Source organism: Tachypleus tridentatus, chromosome 13 (assembly GCF_004210375.1).
Source record: "Tachypleus tridentatus isolate NWPU-2018 chromosome 13, ASM421037v1, whole genome shotgun sequence".
In the NCBI taxonomy this organism is placed as follows: domain Eukaryota; kingdom Metazoa; phylum Arthropoda; class Merostomata; order Xiphosura; family Limulidae; genus Tachypleus; species Tachypleus tridentatus.
Window position 1 is genome coordinate 168,848,442 of NC_134837.1, and position 12,721 is coordinate 168,861,162.

Below are 12,721 nucleotides of genomic sequence, written 5' to 3' on the forward strand. Positions count from 1 at the left end.
TGTTGAAGTAAGGGTCCAGTAGAGCATATTCACTGAAACTGTGGTATAGTTTGGATTATCACAGTCTGAGCTATATAATGAGGAAAAATCACTGAATTATTGCTCCTGGTTATAACATACAGTGTGTCCTACAGGTTGTTTTGGCCATGAGCCACACTACTGTTGATCTTGATATATAACATGTTCCACTGTATGTGCATTTTTTTCCATGAGAAATATGTGAAACCATATTTTAGTAATCTAGTTTAGTAGGTAATAAAAACCAAAAGAACTTAGCAGCTCCCTGGACCAACATTTTGTAATTAAGACTACATACTTAACATGTATGGAAATCTTAAAGATTCTGTATTAAATAAAGGGAGTAAGAAATACATAGTATGCCTATAGACATAAGATTGTAGACCTGAAATGTTGATCTGATTTGACAGAGGAAAAGCAAGTTTTAGTAGTTTCAAAAAATGTGTACATTTAAACTCATATCAATAGCACATCATATTTTATGTGAAGTGAACTAAAAGTTATTGGGTATGATTGTGCTGAATAACATTACAAAAATAGACCAGAAGAGAAACAGTTGAATTGTGTTACTAAAACTTGTAAAATTCATATTTTGTACAGTTCAGTGTAGATGCATGTTGAAGCAGTGTTGTGAGCTACTGTGTACTTTGAATTCTACCACAATATTCTTTTTAAAACTTCCTTTCTCTCAAATGCTAAAACTGTATTTTATAACTCCATCAAAGTTTATTAAGAGACATCAATAAAAAAATAATAAATTTGTGATAAAACCACAATGTTTAAATGGAAGCCTTTTTTTCTGATCATATGTTAACACTCCTACGAAAAGACGTTTCTAGTCCTGATTTCTCCAAGCCCATTCCCCTGGCTGTGGTTTTGCTAGATAGTAGATAGGGACAGTGGGAATCTCGTTAATCCATTCATTGATGGATTTAAGTGGCAATTTCATTTAAATACAAAATTATTAGCCTAATATTAATAACCTTTCAAGTTGCTCTGGGGCCTATTAAGCCCCACTTTTCGTAGGAGTGTTAAGTAATGCTTTATAAATACTTTTCAGAAGTGTTTTTTTGAAATGCTTAACATATAGGAATAACATATATAAGGCTATAATATTTTTATTTATATGTATTTGTAAGATAAATTATAACGAATTTAGTTTTTGTTTTCAGAGGTTATTTTAAAAATTCAATAGCCTATGCAATTTTTGGAATATATATTGAGTTATTGAATTTTTTGTGTCATAATTGATTATCTAAAAGTATTTTCATTTTCCTAGATTGATGGCTCAACATTAAAGACACTATGTATGCAACATGGCCCTTTACAACTTTTTCACCTACTCCTGAATCATGGTATAGCTTTGGTGTGTTACTCCACACGAGAAGAATCGGCTAAAGCTCAGTCAGCTCTGAATAACTGTGTCCTTGGGAATACAACTATATTAGCTGATATCCCAAGTGAGGCTGAGGTCCAACAATACTTGCAACTTGCCAGTTCTAATGGAATGGTATGGGCAAGTAGTCAACCCTCTGGTAAATCCAGCACTGCCACTCCTGGCTTTTGTAACAACAGTAGTTCTTATCCCCTCAGTGGACATGGAAATGTTGCTAGCAGTTGGCTAGAATCTAATGCATGGCATAACCCAACCAGCTCTCAGCTATGGGCTTTTCCTGGTAGTGGTAGTAGCCTGTGGGGCACTTCTCCCCATGTGACAGACAGGGATCAAAATCCACGTTCCTTAATGAATTCCTTCTTACCTGGAGACTTACTGGGCAGTGAGTCTATGTAACTTGAAAGTCACAACTGTGAAATGTTTAGTCACATGTTATTTTGAGTGAATTTATGGTTGGCTAACACATTGCTTTATACATATTTGTCTCTCTAAATATACTAAAGTAATCCTAAGGTGTATTGTTATAGTGTAAAACATGTGATGCTAACTGTATATCAGTTGGTCAGTTTGTGATACAGATTGTTATGAAAATAAATGATCTTAAATATATGTGCTTAAAGGTATGAAATTAACCTATATACAAGTAATTATGATATTCTTAGACTTCCAGTAGCCATATTTCAGTGTGATAACAGAAATATCAATTATTAGCTAAAGGAAATTATGTAATAACAAGCTTCCATTGTGTTGTCCAAACTAGTTAGATATTGGGACATAGTTCATAAAGGTGTGCATGATATTTTTACAGCATTGTTTTGACTGGTGCGTGTATGTGAATTCTCAGAGATTTACATTATCTGAATTACCAGATATTTACAGAAAGCCGTAACTGAATATTTTCTGTTATACGAATAATGGTGGGCAATGAAATTGCAATCAGTATACAGCTAAGTAGTTCATAGTTTAAAAAAAAAACTATTTAATCTTGAGATAACTTTCAAAAGCTGTCTCTGTCATTTGGGCTCTCAAACCAGAAGGTTTATGTTAATTGTTTTTGGTTTTTTTCCTGTAAATTTAGTGCAAAAATTTCAAAATATTGTGCACTTGATATATGTATATATTATGATTAAATGCTGCTTTTACGTGTTATGTATTTGGAATATTCTGCTAAAACTTAGTAGGGAAAATAAAATAAATTGCAAATAGTTGTTAGACACACAAATTGGGCATTATAAAATAAGCAACCATTAGACAAGAATAAAGAAAAATATGAGATATAGTCACTGATGTTTAAATGAGTTTTTTTTCCAAATTTGCTCTTCAGCTACCAAACTCGTATTCTTACATTGTTGAAATTAAAACACTGTTTTATTTTTGAGATTTTGCAATAAATTCTTGGTTCCAGCAAATGAAGAAACTAAACTTTATTTATTATGAATTAATGCACCTATAGTTAGAGCTGAGTGATTACCTTAATTAATCAGCATTATTAATAATTTATCAGCATTGATTACAACAATTATTGTCCTGTAAAATGAATGTATAATCAAAATAATGATTAATTAATTCTATTAAATGTAATGAAAACAACCTAATAATCAAAGTTATTGCTTCCAAATATTCAAATAATGAAGATATTTGATTATGATTTTTCATTTTTAAAAAATGAAAGTTATTGGTTTCATTTGTTTTTGTCATAATTACCAAAAATAATGAATTATTTAACATTAGTGATTCCAGTTATGACTATTTTGCAGTTATTTCAATTACCAACTTAGTCAGACTATTACTATAACTTTTAGAATGACTGTGCATGATGGTATGCATGTGTGTTAATTGTGTGCAACTTACAAGTGTGAGATTGTGTCCTGGTGTATGTTGGTTACATAATTAAGCCACAATGGTACCTATTGCTTATGTTTATCTTGTATGTCTTGAACAATGTTGCAGCATTGTAGCTTTAACTCAATATATTGCTTAATTTTCTTAAACTACAAATATAACTGGAGTTACTTATTGCTTTACTAAAATGAAAAAATTACAGTGAAGTAATAATCATTTAACTGTTGCCATGAATTATTAGCTATTAATTAATAACAGTCTAAGAGTATTTAATGCTGGTTAGTCATTAACCTATTATCATAAACATTACAGTAATCTATAAGTTGATTTAATTTATTGATTTATCAGCATGTATGTAGTATTAGTTTTTTTCCAACACTATAAAATATAAACTTATTAGTTTGATATGTTCTTACTGAACTTTCATCTGTCCATATCAATAATATCTCACTTAAGAGCATATGTTTCTCATACCTATAAAATTAATTTTTTTAATGTCTTCCTACTGAGTATAAAATTTGAAAAAGTCCTAAAGTCATTTAGCAGTTTCTTGCAGTACTTTTATCTTATGAATTATTTAAACCTCCTCAAAGTGGTCATTTACTGATATTGCTAAATATTAAATGTTGTACTGTCTTTTTTTTTAGTATCATTGTGCATTTGTTTTTAATGAATTATATATTATTTATTACACACTGGTACAATAATCTCTATTTTATCAGATAAAATATAAGTACATTTATACTTGATGAAGAATTAATTGATTTAGTTTTAATAATTTTTGAAAATTTGTAGAAAGAACCCACAGGACATAGTCATATTTTCAGTTAGTTACAGATTCTTATATTACGTTGCATATATTTCTAAATGGTACATTTTCTTTAAGTAATTTACTTTCAAATTGTTGTACCTAAAGATGTCTATGATATTAAATGAAAAGTAAATAATAAGTGTATTAAAAAATAACAGATAATAGGAAGGCTAGTCTCATATGACAATAAAACATTAGTAGAATGTACTTGATTGAGGTCAGTAGTCAATCAGTTAGAAAATGTCATATATTGTCCAGTTCAGTGTAACATGTACTTAAGTATTGCTAATCAGTTTAAAATTATGAGAAAATGATAGAATAGTTAAATGTAGCAAAGCTGTGTTATCTGTTACTGTATTTATAGGAGTTGTATGGAGTACTTAACTTGTTATTGTGTAGTTTTATATCTGTTTTATTGGATGCTTTTTGGAAAGATTAAGGACCAGCGATGATATTTTCAGCATTTAACAAAATAATCGTTCTAACCTTAATTTTTTGAGATTTGATATGATCAAATTACTACTGTGCTTGAAAAAATATTGTTTTGTACAAACATATATACAAAGGTTCTTTTATTTTTACCACAATGATGCAGCATTTGTTGCTCAAAACTAATATTGGACAAAGCCTTAACCCAGTGACACAATAACAATGTGATATATCCTTTTGGTACAAATATATATTATTCTGAGCTATTCTGTTTGTGGTATGTGAGTGTGATGAGAGGTTTCAAAATATACTTTAACAAATATTTGAACAGTAATACAGTATTTCTTTTTTAAATAATCAACCTAAATTGTCTGCATGTATCTTTCAGTATCATTGTGTGTGGTACATAATATATAATTTGGCAAAAAAAGTGCACAAAGATACTAGGAAAAGAAAGAGTACAATATTTGAACAAAAATAAAACTAAAGCAACTTTTGATGTGTACATTTTGAAACATTTCATTGCACTTTTATATGATAAACAGAATAACTCATTTGATTTCCTTAAAGAATTGTCTTTTTTGGAATTAATGCCTGGTTAAAAAACATAGATATGTAACACAGTTTCTGTTCTTTGTTTGAAACAATTTATGCATTTATACTTACAGTATTACATTATTTAAGATGGTTATTTTTTCATCTGATTTTTTTTCTGCATTCATGTTTACAGGTCATGTTGTTTGGAAATATTGTTAATTGTCGCCATATTTCTCCCCTTTGACCTTTCATTTCAATGATCTATGTAATTGTGTCATAATTGTAAAAATAGGAAGGCCACAGTTAGAAAATTATCACAGAGCAGAACTGAATTAGTAATAAACTATTTTTGTTCCTTTTATTACTAGATTTCCTGTAAGGAGGCATCCTTTACTATCATCATCTAAGAAGAAATTATGTAAAGAAATTCCTACTTGCAATGCTGTAGTGTACTTAGAATGCTTAGCTGTTTCAATAATTTATCTCTCATATAGAGTGTATATGATAAAATTTACTAGTCTTTTATAATTCAGTCTGTGGGTTCTGTTAAACTAATGATAGATAAAACCAAATGAAAATATTAGTAGGTCCTTAGGTACCACCATGCTCATATCAATCTCTTGCACTTAGTCTGCATTTTGCTTAAAGTTAAGAAAACAAATTGTGTTTTACTGTTTTAATCTGGTATAAAACCACTCAAAAAAAGTTTTTTCTGGATTAAATCCAGTTTTAGCATGTTTTTAATTGTTTTTTTATTTTGTTGTACTACAATAATCAAGTTAACTTTTTTGTATATGTCTGCCAACTTCAATTGCTAAAAGTGCAAACTTAGCTTTGTGTTGAAACAGCAATCTATATACATGGAACCTAGTGTGCACACAAACGTATAAAATAATGTAGTTTTAATAGGTAGTATAAGGTAGATAAATATATTCAGTCTGATTTGTAGGAAAATTTGGTTACAAAACCATGGTATATGATATTTCCGCCTCATTCTGGTTGGTTACACAATATGGAAAGTTTCATTTTGTTGCTGTCATTTTGTGGTTAATGTCTTTAACACAGACAAAAAGTCATAAATAACTTACTCTGCAGTTATGTAAATGCCATTTTGATTGAAACAGATTTCTTACTGACCATTTTTCAGGAGCATGATAGTAAGAAATGATGGTGTACCTGTGAACCAGAATTGTTCATGCTTCTGATAGCTGGCAGCAATCATGTTCCATTTTTGTGTTGTCACGTTTAATATGGGATTATGATATTATATAGTGATATTTAAAGTAGTATACTCAGTCTTGTATGATTTATGCAGTTTCTCAAGATTTATTTTACTGAACTGTAATTATAGGTCACTTATTTAGACATTTAGTAAGTGATACTTCTGAAACACAAATGTAAGCCTAAGAAACACAAACATAAATTAACAATTATGTAGAGTAACAAATTATTTAAATTCTAACAAAGTTAAACAAAATAGAAAATCAACTGACCTAAAGTATTCATGAGAAACGTTTCAGATAAAAGTTTTTTGTTTTTGCCTGGCTTCATGGGCATGTGCTCAATGAGGTGTAATGTAGTGCCACTTAAATATTGTATGTATCATATAAGTAAGTATAAGCATGCTTATCAGTTAAGTCAAATTTAACTTAAAAAGGAGTGCAGTCAGAAAAACATTTTTAAATGAGGGCCCATTGTCATTATTAAAAAGAACTGCATGAGAACCTAATTTATTTTTATCTAAGTAAAGCATCTGACTAATTTGAAATTATAGCTGATCTTAGCCTAATACACCTTAGTATTGAAAAATAAAATTCTGGTCAATATCATTTTAGAGTGATATACCTCAGTTTTAAAAGACAAGAAAATGGTATTGCTAGTTTATAACCAGAAGAAACAAATAGTCCTGACTGATCAAGTTGGTAGAACAGTTTCACTTGATAATAATCTTATGCACCTTCACTCTTTGAAAACAAAAATCTGATTTTATCTTGTGTATCTTAGTACAAGAATCAAAACTCTTTATGCCTGATCTAGCTTGGTGTCCCTTTGTATTGAGAAAAAAATTAAACCTCTCTGCTCTAAACCAAGTGTACCTTACTGTTTAAAGAAAGAAAGATCTGTCAGTTTTTAACTTGGTCTATTTCAGAACTTTCTCTTTTATGCCTTATTGTCTCAAGCTGTCTGCTGAAGGATAGCAGTGAGGTGCCTATTGCGCTGAGTCTCACCGTCCAGCCTTCTTTGACATCTAAATGCTTGTGTCACCACACAATCAATTGGAAAGAAGGTTGTATTCCAAAGACGTTTGTGCAGCGAGGTCCTTATGTAAGAATTCATGGTGCTATCTCATCTAATAAGATTGTTTTGGTAAAGATTAATTCATTTATCTTGCATATTTATATTTATAAGCTTTTCTCTCTGTGGTAACTTGTGTTTAATTGATTTTTAAGTTAAGATACTGTTATAGGTTAGATATTCTGGTATGTTGCAAGTTTTTACAACTTTGACTCATTTAGGTGTCACAGCTACCCAAGAACATGTTAATATATACAAGTATACTTGTATGTATAAACATTTTCAATTAATTCAGTCTAATGCTTTACAGATTGATTAATATATTGTGCCATTTACTTACATCAACAGGAATACATTTGCAAGTTTCATTTCAATCAAAATTTGCAGGCAAAAGTGAAATACATTATTTCATCATTTAACTGTATTCAGTTCATGGTGTGTCTAACACAGCTATACTTGTAGCATTTTGATGGTTTTGGTCTTCCTTGTCTTAGCAAATTTAAATGTTTGAGCTTTTCACAGTTTGTGAAATAAAGTATACGTGAACTGAAAAATGATAAATCATATATTCATATCAAACATAATCAACCTTTATCATTTCTGTGTAGCTTCTATGTTGGATGATGGTTTCGATATATATATATATAATCTCTGTTTAAACATTATTGTGTTATTATTATAAATATGTAACACAATGTAGGGGCATGTTGGTAAGCCATAAAACTATAATTTAAAAAAAATGTATATTTTAGAAATTGTCTATTATATTGGCCCAACTATGAGGTGATGCTTCTTGATTAATAATTAGGCTATAAAATTCAAAGTTGCCTTATAATTGTGGCTGCCCACAGGCCCTCTTCCCTCTGCTTTAGCCTGCCTCATTCCTGATACCATCCTTCTGTGCATGTGCTCCAAATGTTTTTTAAGCTCATTCCTAATTCTTGCAGCTAATTCACCTGAGGCTGTTCAGTTTTGGGGTTGATTTTGTAGGCCAAAAAAGGACTGTATGACACTCATTTTTTCCTTCCCATTGTTTCTGAAAATGGGGGTTGCCTTATATTCAAGATTACCCTATAATTGGGCCAATGTGGTAGTTTTTTTACAAATTTTACTTAAATGATTTTGATTATGACCTGACTCCTTTGTATGTATGATTGTGCAAAGAAGCAAAATTTATGTCTCTGTGATTTTACTTAGTCACAAGTAATAAAAATTAATTTTTGTGGTTTTCTTTTGTGATATTGCTTTGATAGTCAATAAAGTGAATATTTGGTGTATGTTTTACAACTATAGCAAATATGTTTGATTAGGTTCCTGGTGTGTTAATTTTGTACAGTGATTTTGAAATTAATTTTTGAAGATATTGTATTCAAATTTTGTTCATATTTTTTTGATATGGAAACATCATCTACACATTAGCTACCAGTGGTATGGTGGTAGTATTTTGTGTTAATATCATACTTTTTTTATTGACAAAATCTTGGGTGTTGTAAAAGTCAATGTTGAAGTAAAAATGTGTGCTTTTTTGATTTAAGTTCTAAATATTTAAGATCTTTCAATGTAATTGTCACTTGTGTTGAATATCACAAGTAAAGTTATCAAGCTGTCAAATTAGAAAAGCGATCTAGCTTGTAGTATTATGCACACTGTAATTTTTATTCTTATAGGATTCACCAACAAACTGGTGTTAAAGAGTTTTTAACCTGGAAGTAGCATTATATATTTTGAACATTAAAAAGAAAAATTGGAATAAAATAGTGACAAATTATTGGAGTTAAAGACTCCTTCAAGAAGATAAAGATGTTTGAAACCTAGTTAGGTTTAAAGCAGTTAAGTTTTTGAGTTTTATGGTAGAAAGTGACATTTTTGAATGTGGATATTAATTTGTTTTATTTAAATAGTTATTTTTGAGTTAGAAAAAGATATTTTAAGAGTTACTTTATATTAATATCACTTTCTGTGTATTTAAGTTTCATATATGATTAGACACTTTTTGAAACTTGTAGGAAATTACATTTTATTAAATCTATCTTTTTAGATCAGGGAAACAATGAGCTTACGTAACTTTCTTCTTTTTTTTTGTCATGAACGTGGTTGCAACACATGATAATTAATGTTGTATTTCTAAACTATTAACTGTTAATATTCAATGAATCAGTACAAAATGAGATATATACATGCACTTTCATTTTTTCAGTCCACCTTATTTAATATTTTACTTCATTATGATCTCTCTCAATGTATCTTAGGAAGTTTACATTAAAAGTTTTCTGTCTCTTTCAAAGAGTCCTAAAAATCTTCGAAATTAAGTTGACAGACTTCCAATTATTTGTTGGCTCATAATTTTTTATTTATTTCCCATAAATTGCTGCACAGATTTTTGTGAAAATTACAAGCCTTTTTTCAGAAAATATCTTGTATAGGTTACATATAGTGAGCTTCAAAAGTTTGCTTTGTTTTATAAGTTATATTGTGCTATGAAAAGGCATTATTATAAAGTATTTCTTTATGAACCTTGCAATACAATTTTGTGGCTAATAATTTTCATTCAAGAAATAAGATGTTTTATATAAAATAGTTTTATTTTTATTTCTGTACCCATTTTTGTGCACCATCAATAAAAATAAATAATTCATAAACATAGTTTGTGGTGCAAAGCAGGCATTTTATGATCTTTAGAACAGTCACTTTTTATCATTAAGCATAAGAAACAGGCTTTAATGATAAATAAATATGTATGTATGTGCCAGTACTTTGTTATATTTCTCCAAATTTTATTTATAGCAAAACAATGTTAGTACTAAATGCATTAATTTTCATCTTTAATTATACTTAAAAGGAGGGCTTTATTGATTCTTTGCCTGTTAATTTGATTTGTTTAAACATTTAAAAAAATTAATTTTGTGAATGTTATGTATTTTTGTGATTTGAATGTTATATATAACCACTACCTTGTTGCTTTTACTTTTCTTGATTTTGAGATAGCATAAAATTCCTTTTGTGTTTAAAATATTATTTTAAAAGTTTACTGAATGGTTTAAATTTGGTCAAGTAGAGATTATTCTTAACATAAAGTATTTAGTTTATACAGTTACTAGACATGCATCCAGTTAATCTTGATAAAGATAATGCTGTTAACATTTGGTATTTATCAAGCCAGGATGTGTTCTCTGACTATTTAAACCATCAGTGAGTTCACTCTTATTTCAGAGTGGCATTTGGTTAAGATTTACAAGTTAGTCTGTGGTTGTGAAAACTCAAGAAAATTGTGTATATGGATAGTTCTGAGTTTCAAAAACAGTTATGAAAAGTTTCACCTAATTTCTTTGCTATACTGTGGTGAAAATATACAAGTTTTTCTTGTTTTAAAGATAGCCACTACAGAAATTGGACTAAATTAAGATAGCATTTAGTTAAAATTTGCCAAAACCACAGTGAAAACATAACCATTGTTTGAAATAGGAAGCTCCAGTTTCTAATCCTCCACTAAATGTTTCCATGATAGTTTAAAGGGACTGAAAACTGAGGTATGTTTTCAAATTTTTTGGACCTGATTATATTTCAGTAAAGATAATTAAGATGAAGAAGCCTGTTTTCCAAAGAAAATAATAATGCAATATTTTTGGTTTCAGGATGGATTTTGAAAAGAAAAAAGTTTTATGACTGTAAATGTTTCAAGTGGCATGTTGCAAACTGAAAATTATTTCAAAAACATCTAGATATAACTGAGTATCAGTACCTTAAAATCATATCAATAATTGTAATGATTTATGCTTAGTTTATGAATTTACCAGTAGCTTCAATTTAATGAATATAGCAGTCTTGTTTTAGAGGACATATTCAGCACTATGCACTTATAAACTTCTAATTAAACCAGTGCTTTAAAAATAATTCATAAATTATTCTAAAATATATTCACTCATTCACAGTGAAAGAAAAAGAGAATGGTACAAAGCATTTAAACTTTTATGATGCGTGCTCCGTTTTTCATTTGGAGCAATAATAATTTTTTTTTATTATTATCGTGCCTTTTCAAAACTATTGCCTCAATCAGATTGTGAGAATACTATTTAAAAAGTTGATGTGTATGAATGCTCATATTCCAAAAGTGACCAGATTCTAACGAAAAATGCTACATTTAAGTGCTCATATTTCAAAAATAATTCCTTTTTTTGTTGTTTTTCAATAGGTGTGGAGTGTATATTGTTTGATTTAGTCAGCCTTTGTATGTGTATGGCTCTTATAATTCCTTTGCCTTAAAAATGTCAGGACGTAAGGACAAGTTATTTGTGTCTATATATGTGTAAATGTTTATGTAAATTACTATACAGTATTTCAAAAAGAAAAATCTCCTAAAGGTAATACAAGTATTATTACTCAGATCTGTTACTTTAATTATGTTTTGTTTGGCTAGTCAGATTTCTATTAGATTATTAGTAGTGCACGAAAGGGCTAAGGTGCAACTTATGCAATTTATAAATAACTTTGAAATAATTTTAAGCTAAATTGAATATATTGCAAGTACATAGTGTTATGTTGCTCATGCTTATGTTCTTTGTATCTGATATATAATTGCACATTTTAGAAAGAAGTGTTATCCAGTGAGTTGAACTTAATTCTTTCTTTCCCTTGTGTATAAACAAGTTGACTGTTATAAGTGCTGAATTTTTTTTTAAAGGTATCCAATCTGAGGATGTATTTTTCTTTTCATTTTGCTTCACATTATATGTATATATGGAAAAATTTTATAGGGTGTAGTAAAGAATCAGTACCCTCCATAATGAGGCAGTTTATAAAAGTATTTCAGCAATGTGAAGTGGGTGGTATATTACAGTTTCTGGCATACTCGAGATCCCACGTTTGTTCTAATGTACAAAGACTGGTTTACTAAGATGTTTTTGATTCAAGTTTTTCTTACAACTTTATAAATGTATTCAATTGCAGGGAAGTTTGTACGTCTACCTCAACTTATTGGCTTGTGTATTACTGCATTCCATAGACTATAATATGTTATAAATTTTGTTAGTCTTGTGCTGTTTAAAACTGCTAGATATGTTTCTATGTAGTCAAGCTATAATTGCATAAGTGTTTTCCGAACTGAAACGATTATGTGCTAAACTTGTAGAAATATCTATGCTTAATCCTTAGAAAAAATATCTATATTATTTCGTTATGTTCAACAGTGTAATTTAATACAAATGAAAATGTTAGTTTTGGAAGAGTGTGGATTGTGTATTTGTACAGTTGCTGGTAAAGCACATTGATTATCTCAAATGCATTTTATTTTTTATTAATCATTTTTTGGGCTAACAACGATACAGTTCCTCCCAGTTATAACATATATTTAAATAATTTTGCAGTATGCATTAAATTAGTGGTACATATATTCCTAG

General features: G+C 29.2%; 1 protein-coding gene across 3 annotated transcripts in view; it reads left to right on the forward strand.

The window, feature by feature from the left end:
• LOC143236893 (protein Gawky-like) overlaps positions 1-11,534 on the forward strand; it is an 81,241-nt gene extending 69,707 nt beyond the window's left edge. For all 3 annotated transcript variants that reach the window (XM_076475554.1, XM_076475556.1, XM_076475555.1), the window contains one exon: positions 1,298-11,534. In XM_076475554.1, the coding sequence (XP_076331669.1) occupies positions 1,298-1,810 (513 nt within the window). In that variant the 3' untranslated portion in view covers positions 1,811-11,534. The remainder of the gene's footprint in view (positions 1-1,297) is intronic.
• The last annotated feature ends 1,187 nt before the right edge of the window (positions 11,535-12,721 follow it).